The sequence below is a fragment of the Rhinolophus sinicus genome, linkage group LG09 (assembly GCF_036562045.2).
Source record: "Rhinolophus sinicus isolate RSC01 linkage group LG09, ASM3656204v1, whole genome shotgun sequence".
Lineage (NCBI taxonomy): Eukaryota > Metazoa > Chordata > Mammalia > Chiroptera > Rhinolophidae > Rhinolophus > Rhinolophus sinicus.
In genome coordinates, this window is record NC_133758.1 from 101,088,902 (window position 1) to 101,116,767 (window position 27,866).

Here is a 27,866-nt window from a genome sequence, read left to right on the forward strand (position 1 = left end):
GTGGAGGGCCACAGCCGTCAGACTCGGGTGCTCGAGAAGCAGCCGGAGGCTCCACTAGCAGCTGCTGATCCCCTGGAACAATTCACCCCCTCCTTCGACTGAAGAGGAAACTGAGAGCCAGAGGTAACTCATCTAAAGTCACCAAACTAGGAAAGGGAAGTGGCATAGTAGGGGTTTTTCACAATTTGCTGTCTCTACTCACACCCATATATACACATACAGATACATACATATGTATGTGTGTCTACGCATATACACATGTATACAAATACAGAGATCTTAAATCTTTTACAATGAGAAAGTATTCAGATACTACTTACAGAGTTAAATAATAATTGTGAGGATAACAGTAGTAAGACCAAACACTGATCTGGCACATACTATGTACTGAATACTATTTTACGTACTTTGCATATATTATCTGTTAAATCTGCACAGCAGCAGATGGTTTAGTATCCCCGTTTCACAGATGAGGGCACTGCTAACCAGAAAGGTTAAGTAACTTCCCAAGGACTTGTAATTAGCAAGTAGCACAGTGAGTCCATGAGTCCCAGTAGCCTGGTTCCAGAGGCCATTCTCATAACCATTTTTGCTTTATGAATAAGTATCAGTAATCCCTGAAAGGTCAAGGCCATATCCTTCTTAAAAGGAATTTTGACAATGAGGCAGCACAACACTGTTAAAGAGAAACCACTATTCTTAATTTTGTTAGAAAGTAGAAATGAGTTTTTTAAAAGCATCTGTTCCGGGAATTTTGGTCTCTGGGAAGCATTTTCATTTCAGGGAAAGAAAATGTGAGGTTGTCAAAATGAGGACCATTTAAACCTACTGTGAAACAGATGAGAAGGAAGAAACAGACACACAAGGCCTTGGGGGACAGTGGGCGTCCTGTTTCTAAACCTGTATCTCGGCCCTAAATTCTATAAAGTTCCTAAACCACAGAAGAAGGACTTACGCGGGCAGAGTCACATGCGTTGTGCCAATGGGAACAATTTCCATGGATTTGCCCCAGAATTTGTTTTTCCATCTCACGTCTGAAATAAAATTATACGAAATATTACATCTTTAGCAGGAGAGCTAGGTAGATAAGAAATGGATCATGTAGGCGGCATAAATGATCCATCACGATACAGAACAATCTTCATAATAAAATCCATTATCATACAGGATAACTTTTTATTCTCTACAAGTACCAACTGAGTACACAGAACAGAATCAGGGAGACAACAATTATAAGATCAAGTACCTCCTCTGGAAGAACTTACAATGTGAGAGGCAGACAGAAGTGACAACTTGTAAGGCCCACACAGAGAGTATGTTGTAAAGTGAAATGGAACCAAAGAAAAAGGAATAACCAACATGCTTGGAAGACATCAGAAGAGGCTCGTCTAAAGTCGCCACTTAAATCAGGCTTCGAAGAATAAGCAGAGTTTACCAGGCAGAGAAAAAGCAATTGCAGGCAGAAGACATAGTTTGTTCAAAGGGGGAGGGGGGAGGTCTAAGAGAACATGGTGTGGTTCTGTCCTACTAGTTTCAGATTGTCTAGAGAAGAGTAGAAAGATGGAGTACAAAAAACAATGGACTCTACAGCCTGGCTAAGAAGTGGTTTGTGTGTACTGGGGAGAAATAAGGTGTTTGTTTAGCCAGAGAACTGATGTGATTAGATACAGACTTTGCAAAGACAACTGGCAACAATATGGAGAATGGAACAGGAGCAAGAGAGATAAAAAGCAGGTGAAAAGTGACAAGGCTACTGGTTGCTCGTGTGTTAAATGAGGATGAAGTGAACCGAGGCAGTAGTGGTGGAAATGATCCCAGAACCACTAAAGAAGTAGAACCAGAAATGGGGGACAAATCAGATGCAGATTGTGACTGACCGGGAGAATTTGTGGATGATCTCAGACTTTTCTAATCTGCATGAATGATGGTGCCCACAAGGAATAGAAAAAGAATGGTAGAGACAGATGATCTCTCTGGCTGCAGCATGACAATACACAGACCACAGGGCCCTAAAGGTGAAAGCAGGGAGGCCAGCAGGGGGCCATCCATGGCCATGGGCCAGGAGAGAGGTGGGCTGGGAAGAGGAAGCCCCTGGCCACATATACATGATTCCATTTAGATGAAATATCCACACTAGGCAAATCTATAAAGACACAAAGTAGGTTAGTGGTTGTCTAAGGATGGAAGAGGTTGATGGAAATTGGAAGTTGGGATAGGAGAGGGCATTGGCTAAAGGAGTTTCCTTTTGGAGTAATAAAAATGTAATAAAATTGATTGTGGTGATGATCGTACAAATCTGTGAATATACTAAAACCCATTGACTACCTCAACAAAGCTGCTACAAAAAAAGATAATTGGTTGTTTAAAGGAAAAACAGTAACAATGTATTGCAGAGTTTATAACATGCATAAGTAACACATATGTTCACAATAGCACAAAGGTTGGGAGAGGAGAAATAGAAGTATATTTTATAAGTTTCTTATACTACAGGTGAAGTGGCATAATATTATTTGAGGACAGACTACGATGCATTAAAGATATATAATATGAATCCTAAAGTAACAACTAAGAAATTAAACAGAGGTATAGCTAATAAGCCGACAAAGGAGATATACTGGGATCATAGAAATTACTCAGTCCAAAAGAAGGCAGCAAAAAAGAAAAAGGGGAAGGGAGAACAGATGCAACAAACAGAAAACAAGAGGCCAAATTTAAACCCAACTATATCAATAATCACAATAAATGTAAATGGTTTAAACAACCTAATTAAAATGTAGAGAAATGTCAGATTGAATTTAAGAAAGATTTGGGAGTCATGGGCTATAGGAGTAGGTGGGATTGCCCGTGAAAAGCCTGGTGAGGAAGAGGAGAAGGGAGCTGAGGAGAAAGCTGTGAGTAATGTAAGGAGCACACAGGAATTACTTTGAGAAGACCCTTCGCATTACATAATAATAGCTTAATAATAAAGTGCTTACGAGGTCAATGGCACTTAGGAATTAGGAGGTTAGAGATTTTAGGAGAATTATTTCCAGAGGGTTTCAGTGAAGTTAGAGAAGTTTCTAGTTAAGCTTTAATTCTAAACTTTAGTAGCAAAGATTCAGAAACTATGGTACTTGGAACCTAAACTGGTAATACTGATTTGCCTCCAGAAAGAACTGAGTGGCTGGGGCTAGGGTGAGGGAAGGAGGTTTTTTACAAAATACTTTTATATCTTTTAAATTCTGTAGATTTTTTTTTTTTTTTTGGCAATGTGGCACATCGGGTGTTACCACTGTTAGCAGAGAAAAATGTTTTAAAAACTGGTATGTGCTCAAAGCATGAAAACCCAGGATACTCAAATGTTCCTTCTGTAGTACACTCCAACTTTTGAATTAATAAAGGAGTTAACAAAATTAATTAATCCATTTAGGAAATATTTGCAGCCTTATATACTTTTCAGAACAATCCATCCCCTCCCAAATCTAAAAACATAAACTGAATATAGGTACTACAACTCCAAATTGAAACAAACAAAAAAAGTCAGCAATGTAAAATGTGATTTTAGAAATAAAATTTAAATTTATTCAAAGCAAAAATCCCCTGTGCTGTCTAGATTCTGATAAGTAACTAAATATCTTGTGTCTCTTGAAATACATGAGGAATTTCAAGTGGTGTGAATAAGAGAGAAAACGTTACAGAAATGGGTGGCGGTGGCCCAGACAAAGATGGAGAATTTTTTAAAAAGGGAACTAAATTATCCTCCTAAATCTTCAATTATGAGGTAGATAAATTCAGCTATACATTCAGAGATGAGAGGCAAGAGTACCAAGTGTACAGATCCTTCCAACAAGGCCCAAGTCCAGGGCCCACTGTGACCTCGACATGCATTTACAGAAGTTTCTGAATAAAATAAATCTATAACATTACAAAAAAATGATGGGGGTCAAATATATCAGCACGTTACCTTGCCAGAAAACAAAATTTCCAGACTCAGCGTGACATGCAGAGATAGGTGGATGGTGGCTGACCTGAGGGAAACAAAGTCCGGAAATGGAAAATCGTATTAACTTTTGTTTTTCATGAAATCCAGTCCTTCTCCCTATGTCGAGATGCTCAGTATCTAAGTGAATGAAAACTCTTTTAGTTTTATTTCACCAAGTCTATTCTTGAGAGGATGCTCCTAAAACAAGTCAGCTCTGATTTGCTCAACTTTGTTAGGGGTGAGAAGAAATTGGGTGAATGGAAGCCTCTGGAAACCTCAGAGAAAAATGGCCAAGTGGCCAGTGATGAGGACAGAGAACTGTTTTGAAAGACATGAAAATAAAAGCAGGAACATGCTAGGGTTGCCTGCTCATAAACCATATAACCTGACAGTGTCTGCCAATGACAAAATCTCTATTAGCTGTTCCAAACGTAACTGTGTTTAATTAAGAAGCCAAATAGTACATATTTTTCAATGCTATTTCTAAGCAACACAAAAACTCTGTTTGTCTCAGCAGATTTCATTCTTCTGAAAACATTATCCCAAAGTCCAGCCTCTTTTCAAATCACCTACAAGAAGACTGATTCAAGAAAAATTTTTTTAGAGAATAATGTTTCTATTTTAAAACGAGCTCAACAAACACATACTGAAGAAATGTTAGTCAGCTTCTAAGAAAAAAATTGTCTTCATTTTCTGTCAAGATAAAAATAATTTGAGTAAATACGCAATCATGTTCTAGAAAAGACTCTTCTGCAGCAGAGACTGGAGCACATTCCCTGCCTTTTGTCACTGGGTTCATTACCTCTGTTTTAGTCACTAATAAAGAAGCTAATGAGGAAATGTCTCCTCAGTTAGATTTCCTCATTATCTTAGTAATTCCGGGCACGTGAGCAGTACATGTACTGTTATTATAATTCAGTATTAGTGACACCAGAGTAATGCTGACTGTGGTATCCCCAGACATCTCTCTGGCTGAGCTGGTCCTCTTAGATTTGGAGCATCATATCACAAATGAGACAGAAACCATAAAGACAGAAATAATGTTTCCCAAACACACTGCTAGGGAAGAAGTGGAGGTAAAACCCAGCATTTTGGGTTTATGTCAATGTTTTCAGGGGGGAGGTGACAAATCCTCAACCTCCCCTCCTGGCCCCAATTCTTCAGCAGTGGTGAGGAACATGCTTTGAAAAGCACTTGTGGGTGGAGAATGGTAGGGACTGGATAATCTAGAGTCATGTCAGATACCTATTTAACTGATGGGATTTCAACTGTATCTACCAGCTTGGCCCAAAGAAAAGCAGAGACAAAGATTTAAATACTGCAGGTATCGTGCTCGCTTCGGCAGCACATATACTAAAATTGGAATGATAAATACTGCAGGTATCTCTCAGGTCTCAATGAACATAGAGGACGATGCAAAGTTGCTGTCCTGTAGATGGTTTTAGTTCCCACCGGCCTCTTAAGAATGTGATCCCTTCCTGTGCCTATGGGGTTTTCAAGGGCAATGTTCACTTCTAGCATCGTTTAGAAACCTAACTCCCAAAATGCAACTCTCTGCATAAGCCACTCCTTGAATGCAACTCCTTGAAGATACTTCGTATAATAAAATGCTGTACTCCTACTTCCCCCTACTTCCCCCACCCTCTCTCAATGAAAACACTGCAGTCAGCTTTTAAAACCTGGGATCACATAAAACTCAACCAGGACAAGATAATATCCCCAACTCCCCCTCCCTCCAGTGGAATAGGAGAAGAGCTATGGAATGCTCCCCTCGCCCCTTAATGTAGGCATAGTTTAAAGTAGATTATTGCAAAATAGATCATATTTATTCTTACAGAAATGATGCAGTAAAAAGTGTAGGGATCACAGCTTTGATCAAGAATTTGGCATTTTATAGGTTTGGCCCAATGTAAACATCAAAGCAAAATAAAGTATATAAATACTATAAACTTCTTTGGTAATAATTTTACATCCCATAAAATGGGAATAAATGTGCTTGTTCATATGAATTATAAAAGACGCCCTATCATACCATAAAGTAGATATATGTCCCATAAAAATGCAACTTTGACCTTTAAAGCTATTGTGAGCTTAATGAGTCGGCACCTTTTAGATGGGCTCAAAAATGTTTTCTGCGTGAATACGTTTCAACATTCAAACATCAATGATTTTGCTTATTTCTTTCTGGCTTAGAAAGGCCTTTGGGAGTGATTTATTTGGTACACATTGCTTTTAAGATGTTTACAAAGCTTTCCAGGGAAATTAAATTGATGGCTTAGTATTCTTTGATATATTTCCTTCTGACAGGTATTTCTTCATGAAACATTTCTGCCAAGTGCTACCCTAGTGTCAGGGAATGAGGGAGAGCTTTTGGAGGTCACAGATCCAGGTCCTAACTGTGCACTGTCATCTACTGGCTGTATGACCTTGAGGTGATCTTGAGCAAGTTTTTAAGCCTTTTGGGCCCCAGTTACCACATCTGTAAAACAGAGCTAATACCACTGATTTTGCAAACTAAAAAACAGAGGACACATGTAAAGTGACAGGATCATAAGCTGGTAGGAAGTAGGCAGGGACTAAATTTTAGCCATTTTTCATGAGAAGAATTTCCAGTTGGTTCTCATGGTGACCTTGTGTCTTCTTTATTCTTATTTTATAAATTCAGAAACAAATGAAAGAACCTGTCCAATGCTTCACAGTTAATTAGTGACAAGGGCAGCTCTTTAAACCAAGGTCCTCTGATTTCAAATATCATGTCCCTGCTCCCTCTCTATGGCCGCTCTCAAGTTGGGCTCTGCTACCGCCCCAAAGGGCGTTGTTGAGGTCCCATCTCATGAATATTTGAAGAAAGAATCTCTTCAGTCTGACCTTTCCAGCTCTTTGAGTCTCATTAATTTCTTGGTAAAATGATGTCTGAGGGTCTCTCTGACTTCAAAATGCTCTAGTTTTAACATTTGCTTTCGATGTCTTCTTCAAAGCCCAGCGTCAGTGAGTGCCAGCCAACTGAAAAAGATTATTCTAAGGCTTTAACTAACTCAAATGCCCATGGAAAGGGGGAAAATCATGGCTAGTCATTTAATCTTTGTTGCTGGCAATCTTTCTAAAATCTACTGGAGTAGAGGAGAATGAGCATGATCTAACCTGCCTCAGTGTGAAATTTCATTGAGTTTCTATTCACCCTACATTACATGTTAAGCCAGGTGTAACTCAGAAAGGCAGTAGATTTTGAGTTGGAATCTGAACTGCCCCAGCCCTGGAGTAGACCCTGTCTGTTAGCCTACTGGATAAATCTAGTTTAGAGTGGTTTTGTTTTTAGCATCCCTCTCCACCCCAATCACACAAGAGCAATTTCAGATTGGGAAGGATCCCCAAACATTCAGGAACTTAGTATATATATGGTTTTTATTATGCAAATACTTATATGTACCTTTCTATAAGCCTGAAGTCAAGGAGTTCCAGTTCGTTAAGAATTCTTATCATTTATTTGTCTATCTGAGGTCTTTCTTCAATCTGACTTAATCATTTTTGATTTATGCTTTGAATGCATTTTATACAAGAGGTGGGCAATAAAGAGAGAAGCAGATGAAAAAAGAGTGCATTTCAATATTTGCGTATTTTGTAAACTTTTGGATTCAGAAAAAATATCCTTTAAATGCGTCACTTTTACAGCTGTCTAGGGACTTTATGGTCCTCCTCGTCTTGACTCACCTCCAACCTCAAAGGGCAGCTTATGGAAAAGAGAACAAATAAGTGCCAGGTGAAAAATCATCCAGGGAGGGGACCAAGAGGCCATTCATTCCATGGCATTCATCACTTACTGATTTCCTACAGGGTATCAGGCTCTGACCGTGTCCTGGGAATACAATAAGAAACAAAAATCTTTTCCCTCATGGAGTTGCCATTTTAGTGCAGAAGTGGGTGAGACAGATGATAAACAAATAAGGACATAATTTGTCAGGAGTAACATGTGTTAAGAATAAAGCGAGGCATGAAGATGGGGGGATGGTAAGTGGTGGTTGGGGCAGGACTCTCTATAATGGAAACCTCTGAGGCTAAAGATAAATAAGGAAGCCGACCACCCAGAGAGCTGGGAGAACTGTGTCCAGGCAGAGGCACTGGTTTAGTTGCCTTATGTTTGATTTATTGCTAGTTTTATTTGAACAGCTTAAATTTCCTCTGATAATGTCTTTAAATAAGATGCCCCTTTAAACAGTAGGAAATACCTTTGCCTAATAGTAGATAAAAGCACTATTCAGATGGGTGACGTGAATGTGCCAGGGGGGAAGTGATAGGTATGGCATTTATAGTCTGTCCAAGAACATATGTTCAAAGTTTCCTAATGAATCACAGAAAAGGAAGAAGGGCTGGGCCCACAGAGCAAAGGAAAAAAGACTTCATTGGACTCTTCCATTTTAGTCACTTTTGATAATTCCACTCAGCTCTTCTGTCACGAACTCTTACCAGTATGTGGCTGAGATGGTACATGGTTAAAATGACCTGAGCAGGGATCTGACAATTGAAGTTCCAGGTAATTAGAAAAAGCCACTTTTAGGTAATAGCTTAATTGCATATCCTTTAGACACCTTTAAACCTTTCCCAAAGGTATAAAAGAGAAGCAAAGCTAAGTGAAATGAGTTTTTTGACCCCTCCAGTCCCTGGTGAAGCTCAAAACTAGTTAGCTTTCTCTCCAGGAGAAGCAATTGGGGAACAACCTGCCGGCAGGAGTTTCGGTCCCTGAGGAGAGAAAGGAAGTCCTTTCTTCCCGAATTCCCCTTTTACTGGGCTTCTTTAGAAAGCCAAGGCTGAATCAGATTTCTTTGCACAAAGGAAGCTCCTTGCCTGAGAAGGTGGAACATGTGACAGGAATGTTTATGATTTACTCCTGAATACCTCATTCACAAACGCCACTTCCCAGCCCACAATGGGAGCTGAAAACAAAGTCCTGTGTGAGTTTGGAGGATGAAAGGTTCAAGTGACAATGACAGACAAAATCCCATAGTCTGAACAGTGTGCAAAAGGCTATTTTTACATTGGCAGCTGATGAATCCAGCATTTCTGAGCACAATACCTAAACCTACACAAGAGACCCCCAAAAAGAGGAGGGAGAGAGGACACAGGAATGGAAACAGAGGGCGTTAGCTGAGGGGTACGGGAAGATGCTAATGCTCTCGGCCTCAGTTTCCTCGCTTATCACTGAACCTCACCTGCCACACAGGGAGTATTTTGAAGATCAAATAAGAGCCAGTACACATTTAAAAAATACAAAGTATTCTGCAAACTTAGTATATCTGGTCCCCAGGGTTGGTCTATTTTTCATAGTGAAATGCATATAATAGCACTCTACTGTATATATCAGTATCTTGTAAGCTTAGCTATTGTGATTCTATCCCTGAGAGATTCATCCATTCTTGGGTGTATTAAAAGAACCAACTATCTGAGGCCATAAGGCTATATTCCAGACACAGGAAGTGACTCCATCAGGATCAAGACGGGCAGTATTACCATGGTAAAGCCAGCTGTGAGGACGATTCTTGGCTGCCTCATGGCTGGCTTTTTGTCAGAGACTCACCAGTGACATTATGCCCCCTTCAAACCACTTGAATTAGTAGCATAGATATAGTATATCTTACTTCAACACTCCTTTCACTATTCTTCACACTGCATATTTAAAAAGATTTTAAAAGTTGCGTTTGAATATAAGAGCAGAAACCATGTTCTGAATGTCTACTAGCCTCAGGACAAGCACTCCACACATTAGTGTATTATTTCACTTACGCCTTCCTGCAACTTAGGAGGTAAGTGTTACCATTTGTACTTTACAGGTAAAGAAACAACTGAGGCTCAGAAAGTTTAAGTCGCTTCTACAAGGCCACTCACAGAGTAAGTGGTGGAGTTAGGATTTGAAAGCAAGTCTGCATTACATGCAGCACACCCTATGCTACTAACAACGGCCAGATCGCTTTCTTGCTTGTTTCCTTGGGATCCATTTCACGGAACTAAAGACTAAGTTATGCAATGCTCCTTCCATCTTTGTGCACGTGTTCCAGGAGCCATCATAGGAGATACACAAGCAGATCCTGAATTTGGACCCTCCCACCCTCCACCCCTCGTTGGAGGCTCTGGGGCTTGAAGCTTAGCTTCACACAAGCTCACATTTACTACTTGTTCTTACACCTATTCATGTTGTCCTGATTGTCTGCTGTAGTTGGGGGCTATTTTGGGTCTTTATTTTTTCATATGAGTGCATATAATGCCATGGCAACCAGGTTATATTTTCATTTATTCTCGTTCCACTTCAGATTTAGGATTTAAATAACCCAGTTGAATTTGAATCAAATTCTTTTACCACTGATCTAACCCCCTACCTCTCCAAGAACAGTGTTTAACTTCCCGTTTTCAGGTTCTAACTGGAAAGCCGCTGCCGAAAATGTGCTTTGGGATTACTGTGTATTCATTTTCCTTCGAGTTTCAGACAACACTGCTTATAATTTACGGTTAAGTCAAGCACCGTCTTCCTAAGCCTCTCAGCCACACTACCCTTCCCTTCTTACCCCCATAATGCACATCCATTGATAAAGAGGGCAGCAAGGCTACAGGAAGGAAAATCCTATTAAAGCAACCCATCCCTTTTTTCTAAGAATTGGGAGGAGAGAAAGGTACTGAAGCAGTCATGCTTACTGTCCCTCAGGTGACATTTAGGGATGTCCATGCATGGCAGACATGGTCAGTTGCTGCCTGAACCAGGGGAGAGAATGGCTTTTTATTTTCAGTACCGTTGCACCCTATTTTAGCTACACAGTTGCTTATTGGTAGATATTTTGGATGTTGCCAACATTCCACTCTTGCAAACTCTGCTGCTGTGCGTCAGTAACACGGGCAAACACTCCTATAACACTCTGTATACTTCCTGTATCAGACACCGGTCTAAGTGCTTTGTAGAGAGTATTTCATTTCATCGTTACAGAGCTTTCCAAGGTCTGTACCATTATCATCATCTTCACTTTAAAGAGGGAATTGAAGCACAGACAGGCCAAGTAACTGGCCCTGGGTTACAAACATAGTAAGAGGTAGAGCTGAGATATGAACCTACACTGTCTGGCTCAGAGACCCTGTTCTTGAATATTATTCTCTGCTAATTCTGAGGCGGGAAGAATCTCACAGAAGCTCGGGGAACAAAGGCTGCACAAGAATGCATTACTATGCTCATCCATTTGATGACAGGCCTTCTGATCTACCTTCAGCCCCCACCCCACTGCATTCTGCCAGCAACTGGAGCAATGCCAGGCACGTGATACATGTCTGAGAAATATTTATGGATTGAATGAATAAATACGCGAATGAATGATTCCTCTTAAATAAACTCAAGAAGAATGCATTTATTTGGCGTGACCCATTCTGATGAGGCACTCATACTCTAGAACAGTGATGTCAGTGAGTGAGGGTGCACACTTTAAACCTCTATATTGCAATGTGGGCAAGCGCTCATACTTTGAAAAGTCCTCTCACTATGACTGAACAGAAAGGGCACTGCTGGTGCATGGGGCCAAATGAGATTTGGCATTGCTAGGACCTTTATGCCCTGGGGGTGGCTAGGTTTCAGTGGAAGGACACTTGATCCCTCTCTTTATGTGCAAAAGCACTGTAATTATCTCAGGGGCTTTGAAGCTAGTGAAAGGTGGAAAATAAATATTTCATAAGTACATGTAATGGGAGGCATAAGCAACTCCTCCAGTGCAAGTGGACAGAAGGGTGTACACAACAAACAAAAAGGTACATATCCACCTGTTCTGAAAAAAACTGGAAGCCCTTGTCCTCGCGAATACACTCGTAGGTTTCTCCAAGAACGGGGTTAAAAGGCTTGCTTCCAGCTCGGAAATAGCTAGATGCATATGCTGATACAGCAAAGGCTGCCACGTACACCTAAGGAGAGGAAAGAAAGAACGTTGTTATTTCTCTGTCACCAAGAAATTTATTTTTACAAAGGCATGAGCAAAATACAACCTTTATTTCTTTCTTTATGGTTTATTTCAAAAGTCAAAGATGTGTCTCTGGTTTCAAGACAACCAGATCAACTTTGATTTAAAGTTGCAGGTTTAATTAATGTTCGTTATGGCCTCAGAGACAAACGAACCAAACACGTTCAACTGTCCGTTTGTTCTGATGCCTAAAAGTTGGTAGAGGCTTTCAAGATGATGATACTTATCAAATGAACTCCTCTGTTTTTGAGCAGTCAGGCTGAGTCCAGTACCTCTAAACCTGACAAATATCTGAGAATCCTGATATGGTGCTAAGGTTTTCGGGGAAGACGGGGCGAGAAGGGCATAAAAAAAGCCACACTTCCTGCAAATTTCGGGAACAGGCATCCTAACTTTAGCCATTCCCAATGTGATAACTGTATAAACCTCAAAACTCATTGTGACAAAAGAAAATCTGTGAGTCATTTCCTGAGCCTGGGCAACAATCCACAGGATAGAGCACAGTGCCTTTTCAAAAGTTCTGCTTTTTAGGAGGATAAAGGAAAACTATAGGTGAAGATGAAATGAGCAAGATCCTCTAATGGCCCTCGCCGTGAGGCGCTCAACATTTTTATCAGTTTCCTTTTCAGGGCAAGAAAAAACACACATTATTCTTTTTGTCTTTTTTTTGTGTGTGGGGGGGGCAGCAAAAAAAAAAATTAAACCTAATAGTGATAGCAACTTTCCCTTTCTAATATTGAGTAACAATCTCCATGTTTCCTCTTCCTAGCACATTTTGTAAAAGAGCCGAGTGCCTTTCACAAATGTTCACTAGTTGCATAACTTTTCTTAGCCTTTTGAAAATAGGACCTACCTTATAACCTCACACTATAGAACTCTCTAGAGCAGCTGTAGAGCGTATAAGAATTAATTGACTATGCTCAATTCAGTCTCTGTTCTTGAAACCTGGCTATTTGTGCCTCTCTCTGCTTCCTCAAATGTTTGTTACCTGTTAAATAGTAAAATCACAGTGTCTGTATTGAATGCTGAATCCGCCCTGAATCACCTTCACAATTTAAAATATAACAAAATTGATAAAAGTACCTCCCTCATAGTACTGAGGAAGCGGGGGGCGGGGGGGGGGGCGGTGGAGAGCAGACATACCCGTTTTGGGCTGGTAACAGGGGAGGAAATCTATGCAGGGGCCATGAGCAGACCCAGAGAACAGTAAACACAATCCCAGGATAAAGTTCCTGCTCAGTGCTTTCCGATACTTTCTCTTCCTGATGTATTGCGCTGGGAGGCAAAGCCTTTCCTAGAACTTCTCAAGGTCAATTATAACCAGTCAGCTGAATATCCTAACGGTCTCTAAATTGCCACAAGCATGAGACACCTTTATGAGTACTTTCATCTTCAAAGTCAACCGGTTTCTTTAAAGAAAAGAGCTGTCCACAGATGTTGACTTTTACCACTTGCCTTAGAAGCTATTTGCTTCCCTTTGTTCAGCAGAAATTCTCTGGGGAAGAGGAACAAAAAAGATTGAAAAGATACGCAGCCTGTTTTTCTCTCCTATTCTTATTATCACTAGTATCAAGAAAGCCTCTTTGATGGGAGAAGTCCCTGGGGAGTGTGTGGAATGCCTATGGGATGTCTCTTTTCACCCAGTAGTTCGATTTCCACGTAATCTTTAAATCACTAAAGAAATGAAGCTTTAATGAGGGCTAAAACTACAGAATGCTTAGAATTTAGAAAAGAATGGTGTCTTCCACCAGTGAGAGGGTGACTTAATGGCAAGTTCCTGATGCCAAGGGGGCATGCCAACTCCAATTTAGCCAGTCAGCAAATGCCCAGGACAGAGACTATGCACTTGGGGGAAAACACCAGTGTCCCATACAATGACGTTAGTGTTGAGCAGGTAGCATCTGAGAAGGCAAAAAGAGGAAGAGACACCCAATTTTGAAGAACAACATCAGCCACAGTCACAGAGAGGGCTGATTTGGCCAGTCTTACAACCTAGGTACCCCTTCCTGCCACCTGCACAACACAGGGAAAGGATGGGAAACTCTTGGAACACTCTGCATTGGAAGGGATACCGAGAAAAGAAGGTACATTTTTCTAGGATGAGGTGTTTTTGTTGTTGTTGTTGTTGTTGTTGTTTTATCTCTCTATAATAAGGGCAGGGCACAAAAAAACAAGAAGAATCTTATGTGAAAACCTGTTCTGTGAATGTTATTTTTGAAGATGTAGGAGCCAAAGGGACAATTCCAAAAATAAACAAAAACATTCTCAAGGGCAATTTACCCCAACAAGAAAAACAGCTTGAGAATTAAATTCTGTCCACCCGGGATAGTAAAAATAAATACCCAGACAGCCCTCCAGACATATTTTCCAGACAGGCATATCAGAACAATCACATGGAAGGTTCTGGAGAATTAGGAAGTGCAAATTCACAGACCAGAACTATCCCAGGGGCACCATCTGTCACAGGAAAGCCCCCACTACAAATGGCAAATCCTGACAGGCTGACTGAACAGAGCCAGGGAGAGGGGAACCAGATGTCACTGAACAAAGAACCTGTGTGTCTAAAGAACAATCCCAACGAACACTGGAGGGGACTAGAGCTCTGGCTCAGCCCATGTTGGCTCTGCTGGCCGGTGGATGGCCAGGTGATGCAGGCGGAGGCCGGACAATGTCCTTGGAAGGCTGACTCCTCACCATCCTCTCCATGGCGTTGGGGATGTGTGCGGCCTTGTCCAGAAGCTCACTATACTCCAGCTCCTCGCAGAGCCTCTGCAGCGTGTTCAGAGGTTCGTTTAGCTCCACGGGCATGGCCACTTTAGACAGGTCCTTCCCTATGTTGTTTCTCAGGATGTTCCACAAGCTGATGTTACTGGTGTTGGGGCAGGGCGCCGGCAAGCAAGTTCTCCTTTTGGACTTCACTTCCGCACGACTTTCCATAACAGGCTCTGAAAAGGAAGGAAGCCTCCTGGTCACTATAAGGTTTTTTACTCTAAATAAATATTTAACGTTTATCTTTATAAAGTCAGTCATTCTGAATAAAGAGGCTGCTTTGATGAACAGAAAAGGATAAAACTGGAGTCACACTGTGCAGTCTCATGTAAATTTAAGTACCTGATTAACTGTTGAATTTGTTCTTATGGCTCAACGTGGGCAAAAATCTGATTTACCAGTAGCTGCAAATGATAGTAGTTTTCAAAAACAGTTTTGCATGTAATCTCAAAATATTTTCTTTGATTACACTACTCTAATCTTGAAAGAATACTGTGTGATGACTGCTACTAACAGCTAATACAGATCTACCTTTTACTCTAGGGCAGCAAGTCTTCTAAGCATTGTATATATCTCACTTATTTTCATCACAATCTCTTGAGGTAAACAGTATTATTATCCCCATTTTACAGAGGAAGAAATTGAGGCACAGAGCAGTTAATTAACATGCCATAGAACACACAACCAGAGAGTGGCAGAGTCCGGGTTAGCCGAGGAAATCTGATCCCTGAATCTATATCCCAAATAATTTAACCTCCCCACAGTACCCATCCCGGTGAAGATCCTAGTATGTGCCTGCTGATTTGAGGGGGAAGAAATTAATAGGAAGCACTCTAAATACCTAGTATGCAGTATGGGCTCAGAGAAATTCTCGTGTATTAATTTACCAAGACCTGGATCCAATCCTATTTCATTTTGTAGGCAAAATAGCATCATCAACACAAAGGCTATTTCTAGATCCAATCTTTTCAGTAGAGTACTGATGTTGATAAAATTAAAATTACCTGCCTTTTTTGGTGATCCCCAAAGAGTAGCCTCTTTGGCATTCAGATAACTCATCATCATCGTAGTTCACACATATTGACTGGGCTGGGAAAGCACTGAAATATCAAAAAGGACCTGCCATGGTCCCTGCCCTCCATGTAGAGATGAAAATAGGTGGTGCTCTGGGTATCCAATGCAAGGCACAGACAAACCGAGAGACCTCAAGGCACACTGAGTACCGAGACTGGGAGTATTTGATGCCACAGAACCAAAGCAGAGAACGGCCAATGAGCACATTCCTCCTAAGGGCACTTTGTGAAACAGACCTCAGTCTGCTCACTGAATTTTTAAATCAGAGCTGTTTGGGGATAGTCAGGCAGTCCAGGTACCCCGTGGTTCCAACTAACATTTCCTAGGCACCAGCCAGTAATAAATGGGCATCTTAGGATACCTTGAGGGCCCCTTCTCCCAGAAGGTATAAGTTTGTTATTTTAGATGTGTTATCATAATGAATTTGGAGCTTAATTACCACTCAGACTAGACCTTTTTTATATAAGCCCTACAGGACTCCTAAATTATGAAAACTGTTAGATACCTAAAGGCAAAAGCTGGATTCTAACATTCGCAGAGAGAATGTTTTTCCATCAGGGATATCTGTCACACTGATCTTTGATGTTTATATGGTAATTGGTACACCCTCACTTTAGCAAATAGAAATTTATGCAAGCAGACAAACTTTTTTTGAATGAATCTACTTTTCACATGTGAGTGCTGTCCCCCACCTAGGTTATAAAAACCTTGAGGGTGGGACCATGTCTGAATTGTCTTATATAGTACTTGATACAGTTTTCTACCTGCAGCAGGTTCTCTGTATATGCTTATTAATATTCTGTGAAAATCCAAACTTTCAGAGATCAAATAACTTAAATCTTACCCAAGGTCTGTCTCTCATTATCTAAATCATTACTGAGATTGTCCAAGGAAAGGTTATCACTTATGTCACTGACATATGAATCATCCTCAGAAACCTACAGGAAATAAGAAATGCCACGCATTAGAGCAAGAATAAACAAGCCAGAGTTTCATAAAACTTTTACTCAAATCATCAAACATTTTGAATCCCACATTACAAACCTAGAGAAATAATTTTAGATGCTGTTTTCATAGAAGCCCATACACCAATCTGCCTCAGAGGTGTTTGCAACAAACACCTGTTATTAAAATCCTTATGCTTTCCTGATTTGTTCTCACAAGGAAAACACACGTAAACTCAAGATTTTAGTTGCTATTAAAATTCTTATTAATTCAGGCTGCAATGTTCAGAATGTGTTAGTGTTAAGGTAGAATGAGTTACAATTTGTCTTTGAACTAGTTGTGAAAAAAAGAATCTGCGATGGAAATTAATAAACAAGATTAGTATTTCTATACTGAAAGGGTAAAATTATTAATACATGCTTACACACAGCAACGCCAGCTAGGATACTTGCCTATTCATGAAAGTATGATTTTGTGCATCAACTGGAAACATATTATAGTATAATAACCACATTATAATAATCATAATATAATTGTATATTAGAAATTAATATAGGTCAAATTCAATGATTCAAAAATATATAAGATGCTAATTTCTGGCCCTGTAGTAAAAATATTACATTATCAAATAGCTCATAGTCAAAATTATTAACCTGTAACTGAAAAGATGTACAACAAATCAAGTAACAGAAATGAGGAAGCACCCAACACCTACATTCACAACCTGTTTTACTAAGATCTTGTATCCTTTTGTGCTTCTGGGGTATAAAGGCCATTGCGTTTAGTGTTTCTAAACATGGGTATTTACTGGACAGGAAAAGCAACAAAAGAGATGTTGAGGCACCTAACTGAAAATAGTGCTCAAACCTCATTTTCTGAAGAGCTTGGAGATAACAGAACTTCCTGTGCGTCAAAAAACTCTGAGAGGGAGTCAGTGATGGAGAGTCTACTCTCATTGGAAAGCTGATGGACCAGTGGTCGGTTGTCATCTGTGGAGTTTTCCTAGTTAAAATACAAAAAAACCAAAAATGCATATATTTAGAAACAATCTCAAGAGAAGCAAAATAAACAACAGATTTTCTTGCACGATACACAAGGTCACAGGCCCATGCAAAGAAGAAGCTCAATGCAGAGGTCAGCTCCCGAGTTGAGGGCAACAAGCATCACACAAAGTAAAATGAAAAACGAAGGTCTCCCCTAAAATGGGCCCCTTACTGACAGGGACCATCACTGCTCAGGCACATGAACAAGTCTCAGGCCACTCTTTGTTCCATTTAAGAGGGGAAACATTCCAGTGCTCTCTGAATCATATTCTCTTACTCTCTACTGCTGCAAGATGTTTCTTTTCATCCTAAAATTTCCTCTGAATTATACTGAATGTATATCCTTGCATGGCTGGTTCAGAGCAACATAGCTATCTTCTGCCCCGACACGCTCACTGAGGCCAATATGCTGCCTTTGAGGCGTCCCTTGACAAATAAACATTGTTTTTGGGTTGTGGTGGCAGATCATTCATTTTTCATGGATGAATGAGGTAAATTCTCTTTGTCTCTCTCCAACCACAATGACTCTGCAAGGGAAGGAAGTCCCCAAGCCCCTTTAGAAGCCTCTACTCAAACAGCACAATAGAATGTCATGATTTTCTCATCTTGTCTAGCCCTCCACCCCTACTTCACTGGGTCTAGACTTTCCTTCTGGGAAGCATCCAAATACATTGGGAACGTGCTTTCTATTCAAGTTGCAAGTGAAAATTCAGTTGACCTCAACAAATTGAGCAACTGCTTTGTGCTGGCCAGGGAGGGATATCATGATGAATGTGACAAGGTTTGTGGCCAGAACGAGAGGTGCAGAGAATGCACCCGACACACAAGACCAAGACCATGGAGCAGAAAGAGCTTCAGAAGCAGAGGGGAAGGCGAGATTGACTCTGTGAGGGGGCTTTGCTTTGGCAAGGGCTTCACAGCAAAGGTGACACCCGACTCGACCTTGAGGAATGAGAACAGATTCAGGACAAGAGGCTTCAATTTCTCCCAATCAGAGGAGATTGTTGCCTTGAACTTCCCGACAGCTCACATTTCTCACTGGGCTCATAAAGGAGCTGTTTCTGCATCAGTATGTGTCTGGCCATTGAGTCCTAGGATCATATGGGGAACAAAAGTTATCGCACAGTATGTCTTTCCCGGAAGTGTGGCACATTCAGGACACAGTGCTCAGCCTCCTAAACAAATTACACCCAGGATGGGGATGCTATGACAGGAGGGCCACAGCAGATTTGCATAATTCATAAAGGGCAAGCGATCTCTTTGTGAAGTGTTTACTTTAGGAACATATTTAAATGTGTGTCCCTTCCTCTTGGATTCTTCCTAAATAAGATAGCTGGTCAAGGGATTTGTTGAAAGATCCTACACATTTTAATATCCATGTATCTTTCTGAAAAGCCGTCTTCTTCCCTACCCTAACAAAGAGATCACTGGAGGAGCTATAAATATGTACCACAGCTGTCACCTTCCAGGGAGAGGTCTCTCTCCTCAAAAGAAGAGACACACTGTAGCGAATAACAGAGCCACTTTCATGCTCACTGAAACAATAGAATTGTTCTTTGGTGTGCCACTGCCACGTAAGCCTCTAATGATTTATTTACTTGTTCTACTCATTAATTTAGTACCAGTCACTCCTGCTTCTCTCTACCTTTCTCCTCTGAGACGGATGGGTCAGAAGGATTTCTTGGCTAATCCACACTGAAAATAACACACCTAACCCTTTCTGCTGTTCCATTCTTCTAGCAACTTCCTATTAATACCTGCTGAAACCTCAGTGGGACTGCATCCCCAGGCTGTTGACAGTCGTTTGAGACCATGAACTTGAGTTGATAGATAATACTTTATTATAATTGTGTGTCATAGAGGAACCATTTCATTTATTGGATATTAAGGGTGTTTCCAAATTTGTAAAGATGGTGAGCCTGTTCGCAAAGGTGTCACTGATTGTATCTCATTATTCCTTAGACTCAATTCTCAGAATTAGAATGGTTAAAAATGTTTAAGGCAAAATATATATTACCTAATTACATCAACGACTAATAGAACTTCTGTTTTCTCTATACCCTTAAAGACACCAAATACTCTTATTTAGAAATATTTTGTGCTAATCTAATTGTTTTAATTCACATTTCTTGGTTAAGAATTAGGCTGAATGTGTTTTTTTTTTCCCCTTTTCAAAAACTAGCTATAGAGATGTTAGCATTGGAGGAAGTTGGGTCAGGGTACATGCCCTCCCCCCCAATTTCTCTACACCTCCCTATGTATTTATAAGTATTACCAAATAAAACATTTTTTTAAAAAAACATCTGTATTTGGGAGTTTTAGTGAATTGTGTCTTTTTTCCCCATTTATTTGTTAAGGTCTTAATTTGCCTGCTATTATTTATTATTTACAGATTAAATACATTTTCACCTATTTATTAGGTTAGTGCAAAAGTAATTGCAGTTTTTGCAATTATTTTTATTCAACATTTTAAACTGCAATTACTTTTGCACCAACCCAATAGCATTATCTAAGTCTGTTGTTCTCAATGAAAATATTTTTCCTAGTCTATTATTTGCATTCTTATTTTTTCATACACGCCATCTTTTTTTCCCTAGGGGGGAAAAAGGTAGCCAAATCCAGTCAACATTTCTTTTGTAACTTTTCCTATTGCTACCACATTTAGGAAGTCCTCCCTACTCTAGCCATTTGATAAGTATTTCAATCAATGCTTTTCAGTTTGAATTTTTATATTTAACTCTGATTCACTAGTGATTCATTTTAGTGTGGAATGAAAGATTTAAATTGCTTTCCAAATTGCTTTTGAGCTGTGCCAACCTAACTGATTGAATAATCCATCTCTTTCCCATTGATTTCTGAGCCGCTTCTATCATATATTTTTTTACCTGAGATAATTATCCTTCCCATTCTTACACTATCGCCACTGTATTTTCTCTCCTGGAGTTTCACTCTGGATGTTATTTTCTGGTTTGGCATGTCTTTCCTCACTACAAAGCACGGGGATGCTGTTGAGAAAACAAGTGCTCTGGACTCATTAGACGTGGACTTAAATCCCAGCTCTAGCTCTTACTAGCTGTGTGCCCTGGAGTAAGTAATTTAACCTCTCTGGGCTTTAGTATCCTTGTCTCTTAAAATTTAATCATCACTTATCTCACAGAGTTATGATTTTGCAAGATAATGCATTCACACACACAGAAAATAGCAAGCAGGCAGTTAAAAGAATTAAGTTCCCTTCTTCTTTTTTAGACTTTTCTTTAATGTTCTTGCTAACTTAGTCTCTTAAATAGACTTTAGCTTTCCTAGAATGTTCTCCCCGGTGTCACTTGGCCTTTCATTTGGCATACACAATAATATAAAATCACCTAAGAACACATAACCCGATAATATTAAGTGCTCCCATTCAGAAATATAAACTAACAGGATTTGATAGGATGTGGGAGTAATTTCTGATAGGAGAGAGGAGATTTTAGACTCCAAGTAGATTTTAGAACACTAAAGGTGGGTAATTTGTGCAGCTAAAAGGTAGCAGAAAGTAAGGAAAGAAAGTGAGTGGCCCTAAAACCAGAGTATCCTGGGCTGACCCACTGTGGGGACGGTCATTCCCCACAGTGGTTGAGGTGTCTCCGAGCTACTTAAGAAAAATAAACTGGCGTTGCGTTGTCAGGCTCTGGGGCGGCCATTTCCATTCACTCTCTTATTTCCTCAGGAAACAGTGGCTTTTCCCTTACTGGGAAAGTTAGCCTGTGTCACTCTGTGAAAAGCAGGATAAAACATGGGAAACAGAAAAACCACTGAAAGAGGAATGAGATAAATGAGACAACTGCATCATCAACTCAAGACTCCAGAAGGCTGTTTCAGAAGGTGTGAGTCAGAGGCGATGTTATCACTCTTCCTCCAGGACCACTGACAGCATTTAAGCCTTCAGGTACATTATTTGTGAAATCAATGTAAAAACATGCATTTTAAAAGACGTGTGGTTTCGGTTTCCTTTCCAAAATTCAAAAAGCCATACATGAAGGGTCCACTTGCCATAGAACTGTAATTCTGTGATAATGCTATTCAAAAGGTAAGTACCCCCTGGAAGCAGACACGAAACCCCATAGAATACCATGACATTTGGCATCAAACAACTCTCAGCGATGGCTGGTATGGTGACTGGGCCCGGCTTCAGCAAATGTGCAGATTCGCGAGACAGCCCACCCAGTTACCACATGTCTCTGCCCAGGCCTAAAATGAAGACCACCACAGGTCAGGTTTAGGGGCTCCGTCCTGCAAGGGACTCAGTTTCGGTGTGGGCTAAACTGAGTGAAAAGATGTCTTTGGGGGAATGAGTGTGTAGAGAAATTTCATAGTCAACCACTGACTTGTGTCTCAGAAGTAGTAAGAAACCAGTGAGCCTCTGCAGAGAGAGGGGAACTCCCTCAACAAAAGAGGGGGTCCCTCCCAGTAGCATGTGGCACAGTCTGTGCTTCAAATGGGGGTGGATACCTGGGCCTGGCAGTCTGTGCACTGACTGATTTCAGCCTCTAGTCTTTTCATATCCGACAAGACACAATAGCTTCCCAAGGAGGGAAGACGCTGTGTGAGGGTGAGGATTTAGTTTTCTTTGAGGACAGGAAAAGGGTGGATTAAGATTAAACATTAGAAACTCCTTTTAAAAATTTACACACCCCCACCCCCACACACACCTTGTATATTACCTTCCGTATTTTTTTTTTATCTTAAATGCACTCAGTCTAATAAATTCGTTAATAAAAACACTGGCACATCTGAGACCGGCATATAAATATAAGGGAGAACTAAAAACAGTTTTAATGCTTAGTACCCTTTTCTACTTCTCAAGCAATCCACTTGTATTTTTCTGAAATTTCTCATATGGAACACATTCAAAGAGTATTTTGGATAAACATCCCACGTCTTAAGAAAAGACATTTTTAACATACTATTCGCCGACCAAGACACTTCAATTGTTATACAATATTTTTTTCTCTCAGAAGATAAGGTTGTACTTTTAAAAGAAAAAAAAAAATCACAGGCAAGGAAGACGGGAACAGCTGCAAAAAAAGAGTGGTTCTCACAGAGGAAGCAAAAGACTTGCAGGGAGGAAACTGGGTTACTAAGGTCAGAGAAATTGGGGTTTCTTCAGAAGTAACAGGAGAAAATAATGTCTGTCTCTCTACAGTTCCCACTCCAGTCACACCTAACAAAAGGGGTGATACTTAGGAGGAACATGGGGGAAAGAAATACAAAGGGAAGAAGAGTTCTGAGGAAGAAAAACAGCTGATTTAAAATGCAGTTAGCAGCAGACTCTCAAGAAAGCCTTGGGGGGGTGGGGGTCGACTCCCAGACACTGCCTCTGTGGGAGGCAGCGACGTGAGCAGCACTTAGGAGGGGGAGGCAGGGAGACAGGGAGCCAAGTGAGGTCGGGGAGACATTACCAGACAAGAAGCCATACCCACCTCTGCCAGGCCGTCACTGGACTTGGCAGCAGCAGGGGGGTCGAGGAGCAGAGACTCAGCATGGATTCTGCACAAGCGTTCTTTAAGATCTGTGTTTTGTGCTAGGGCCTGGAACATATTAAAAACAGGGTTTCAGAAAAGCACAACAGTAGGCCCCTGGTAACAGAACCCTGGACTTTTTACTTGAATGCTATCCAACAGAATACCGGTTCTGATATGCCTGGGAAATAAAAGATATTAAACTCTGCAAATGCTGGCTCTTCTCTAATCTCATTTCCAGAGACAGAGGGGTGGGTAAGGTTCTCCTTTGAATGGAGAAGAAAATCACCAACAACTTTGGCTCTTATTCTGACTAGTGGTTTCGTAGCCCCTCTTCCTTCCCAGCTGTATTTACAGTGTCCCTGGTATCCCCAGGGGACTGGGTTCCAGGTCCCTACATGGATATCAAAATCTGCGGATGCTGAAGTCCATTATACAAAATAGCGTAGTAGTCACATGTTAGCCTATGCACATTCTCCCGTATACTTTAAATAACCTCTAGATTACTTATCATATCTAATACAATGTATATGCTATGTAAACAGTTGTTATACTATATTGTTTAGGGAATGACAAGAAAAAAGTCTGTACATGTTCAGTACAGATGCAACCATCACAACCGTCTTCAGGCCTGACTACGTAATACACATCAGCAACAACATAACAATTTTTTAAAGAATATTTTCTATCCTCGGCTGAATCTGTGGCTCTGGAACCTGCGATGTAGTCTCTTTGGCCAGCTCCCTCCTTAATGATTCCAAGCTTCTCTCATCTTTAAAAAAGATGCTTCTCTCACCCTTTAAGATTGGCCATAATTTACTGTCATTTAATTATCATACCAGTTGAATTGGATCTTAGGAAGTATGCTGGGAAGTAGGATTATTTTGAGGATTAATTTTACTGTTTCCTAATATAGGTGTTGATTGTTTTATTCATTCTTCATGATTAAGATATTTTATTTTAAAAAAAGAAGTTACTTACCTGGATCAGGGCTAAGGATCAGGGAATGGGGGGTTGTGAGACAGGAGAACATGTAAGCCTACCCAGACCTCTTTTATCTCTCCCTGGGATGGTCCGATTCCCTACCCCAATCTCCCAGCTAGGAAGGAACTGGCTTGATGGTAAAGGAAGATGCTTTCATGCTGATATTCTGCGTGCTTCATGACCCACTGCTCTGCAAATCATCTGGCTTTGGAAAGGGACATGTTCACTGATTGTCCCCCCAGACACTCCCATAGTCAGCTCCCCAGGTGCTTGTACAGGATCTATCCTGTTAGCTGTCTTCCTGACACTCTTCCAAGAATCTCAGAGCCTTTCCCATCCATCAGGGCCCACAGGGTCCACCTGCTGAGAACACAGAAGGCTGTGATACTGTCCAATCCACGGCCTGGATCGCAAACAAAACTGTTGGCTTTATTTGTTAGTACCCATGGATGGAATAGGTTATTTGGAAATTCCTGAGAATCATTTAGGAAACACTGAGTAAATGTTTCTTAAACACACAAAAACAGACATTGTTACCATATATCACTGGTATCTTAGGATAAGGGGCTAGAATCTATACCAGTGGCTAGAATCTTAGTATGGCCTGAAACATGTGTTATTGTAGTAGCTTCTTTTTTTCCTTTGCAAGCCATAGGCAGAAGAAAGAAAAATATCAAGATTGCACATACAACACAAACATATCCATCCTGATAGCTCTGAGATGACTCTAAAATTTTATTTTAACAAAGTCTTGACTCTAATTGGGAATCCAAAAGAAAAAGGAAAGAAAGGATCATTATGTTTTATCTTAAGTTTCCAAAATCCTAAACATGGGTGAGAGGGGACAACAACTTTGACCAAGGATACCTCAGCCAAACGCGTCTCCGTGGCCTCTACCAAACAAGTAGATTAACTAGAGGAGGGCAGATCTCCACTGGGGGAGGGAGAGGGAGAGGACATCACAATGAAAGGGACTTTGGGAGTCCATACAACTGAGGTACCTTCTAAATGTACTGAAAGCCAACCTACCGGGAACAAGAAGAAATGCTTTTTACCACTAAAAAACAAACTAAAAAAAAAAAGAACCACCTTGCTTCTCTCAAACCAAAATAGCATCCAGTGTGTAGCTGCCTGTCCACTATCATCTGAAAGGGGGTGTTTCTATCTCTGACCTGAGGAACTCGGGGCCCGGAAGGGCAGACCACGTTAAGACTATACATGGAGTCGGTCCACTTTATTTCTTCTTTCTTTCAAAGTTAACATACTTGGACTGAGTGAATGAATAGTCCTTAAGAATTTTACCACAATAACATGTACTACTGGTAATGTATTTACCATTAACATTACACCAGAACGTTAGTTTTCTCAGTGACATGACGATAGAAAACACGAATGGATTATTTTCTCGTTCTCTCAGTGCCTGCATTGGCTTCTGAAAATAAGATCCTAAAATTCATCTCTCCTACCTGACCCTAAATAGAAAGTTCAGGATTGCTTCCGATGGTAACTTCACAGGTGTGCACGCATTCTGCGTCGGAATTCCAAGGTACAAGCAAAGGAGAGAAGCAAATAGGTATGTTATTTTAAAAGTTCTCCAGCTTTTAGCTAGATACAGAGTGAGTAACCAGACAACATCAGCTATTGAAAATAGAGTTCAAGGACCCTGCACTTCAATGGAACCCAACTCTTCTGAGGAATAAACTGGAATCGATGGAAAAAAAGGAGAAAGAATGACTGACAGAATGGCTCACTGTTGCTACAAAGCAGAATGACTACCAGATGTTCCAGATGACTCACCTCTCTCTACCCATGGGTGGGGGGAGATAAATGTTTTGTGCTATCAAATAATTGTCACATCTTTGGAAGAGCGGTAAATAGGATCAGTGCTGCACAGCAGAGAAGATAACAAGAGTGTGAATTTAAAATTTCACTCTGCTGCCTGTCATTGGGAAAGTCAGTCTAAGCTTGTGAAGCCCGAGGTGTAGAAATCTCCAAACTGTCCGACGTAAGCATAAACAAACGAATGTCACTCAGACACACATAAACACACACAAAAATCTTTACAGACCAGAAAAATCAAGATAAAGAGGAGGAAAGCAAATGTGAAGTATCTAATACTCAGTGAAATACTAGCTACGACGATTTGAGGTAGGCTCGGTTTTGATCTTTAGCATAAGCAGATCTGATGAAAGGTTAGCCTATAATTTGGATAATTTGTTTGGTTTGCTCATGAATTTTCAACACAACCGTGCAGATGGAAAATATAAAAAATTCACGAGCCTGGACATGTTGTCAGACATTTCGGTGACATTGACGTGTAACTTACGGATGACAGGGCGCGTTTCAGGCCAATGACCTGGGCAGAGGGGGACGAGGACACATCCTGCTCCATCAGCTGCTTCAGTTTCTCTCTCTCGGTTGATATGGTATTAAAAGTTGACCTTAGAGTGAAGTAAACTATAGAGATAAAAAAAAATCATAAAAGGAATAAAGGAAGAGGCATAATTAAAAACAAGATACAGAGAGATGAGTTTCTTATAAAAGAACTTAGAAAAGTAACGACCCTGCATATTTTGAGTGCAGCAAAGGTACACTCTAAATTGACTTTTAAAAAACACATCTGAAAGGTACAATACAACACCAACAGTGAACCCTAATGTAAACTGTGGACTCGGGGCAATAACAGTGTGTCAGGGTAAGTTCCCTGATTATAACAGATAATCACTCTCGTGGGATATTGACAGTTGGTGGGGGAGGCCATGTGTGTGGGGGGCATGGTATGTGGGAATTCTATAAGCTCAGTTTTGCTGTGAACCCAAAGGCTGTAAAAAAAAAAAAGTCTACAAAATATTAAAAATTACACACGTTTGTCAATTCCAAAGCCCCTGTCCACTATAACATTCCATGATTTTGTGACTTATCATCAAGATATTTTGACACTTGAAAGGACCATACTTCTGGATTCTCAATTATCAACAGTTAGCTTTGTTTGTATCCCCAAAGACTGGACATGTTTGGAAACAAAAGCTAATTTGTTCTCAGGGGGGAAATAGTAAAAATGCAGTGGAGAAACAAGACATCACCTTAACTAGGTGACTAAAATTAACCTCCAGTGAGAATGGCTCAGGTGTAATGGCCTGAAAAAGACACACTGTCATTTTTGTTGCATGCCAGCGGGGAATGATGAGGAAACATCAGACAACCCTAAAATAAGGGACATCCGATTTTTAAAAAGTGGCCTATATGTCCATTTCATCAAAGAGAAGGACAGGCAGAGGAACTGCTCCCAATTAAAGAAGACTAAAAAAGCATGACAATTACATGTAACACATGAGCAGGGACTAGATCCTGTCTACACTTAAGGGAGAAAGTGCTATCAAAGGACATTATTGGGATAACTGACAACATTCAAATATGGAAGATAAAATAAGTAAAAGTTATGTCTCGATGCTAAATGTCCTGAATTTCATAACTAAACTGTGGTTAAGAATATCCCCTTTCTTAGGAAATATACACTACAGGGTGCAAAGGTGTAAAAAAAGACATGATGTTTGATTTCTACTCTCACCCAGTTCAGAAAAATAAGCTCACAGGCATGTGGATGTGTGTACAAAGA

The 27,866-nt window shown here is 40.5% G+C and overlaps 1 protein-coding gene across 8 annotated transcripts in view; it reads right to left on the reverse strand.

Moving 5' to 3' along the window:
• OSBPL3 (oxysterol binding protein like 3) overlaps positions 1 to 27,866 on the reverse strand; it is a 159,627-nt gene that overhangs the window by 14,127 nt on the left and 117,634 nt on the right. For all 8 annotated transcript variants that reach the window (XM_019726119.2, XM_074340879.1, XM_074340883.1 and 5 more), the window contains 8 exons: positions 26,577 to 26,707; positions 23,228 to 23,335; positions 17,593 to 17,727; positions 16,625 to 16,718; positions 14,632 to 14,882; positions 11,744 to 11,881; positions 3,944 to 4,007; positions 956 to 1,034 (listed from right to left, as the gene is read on the reverse strand). In XM_019726119.2, the coding sequence (XP_019581678.1) occupies positions 956 to 1,034; positions 3,944 to 4,007; positions 11,744 to 11,881; positions 14,632 to 14,882; positions 16,625 to 16,718; positions 17,593 to 17,727; positions 23,228 to 23,335; positions 26,577 to 26,707 (1,000 nt within the window). The remainder of the gene's footprint in view (positions 1 to 955; positions 1,035 to 3,943; positions 4,008 to 11,743; positions 11,882 to 14,631; positions 14,883 to 16,624; positions 16,719 to 17,592; positions 17,728 to 23,227; positions 23,336 to 26,576; positions 26,708 to 27,866) is intronic.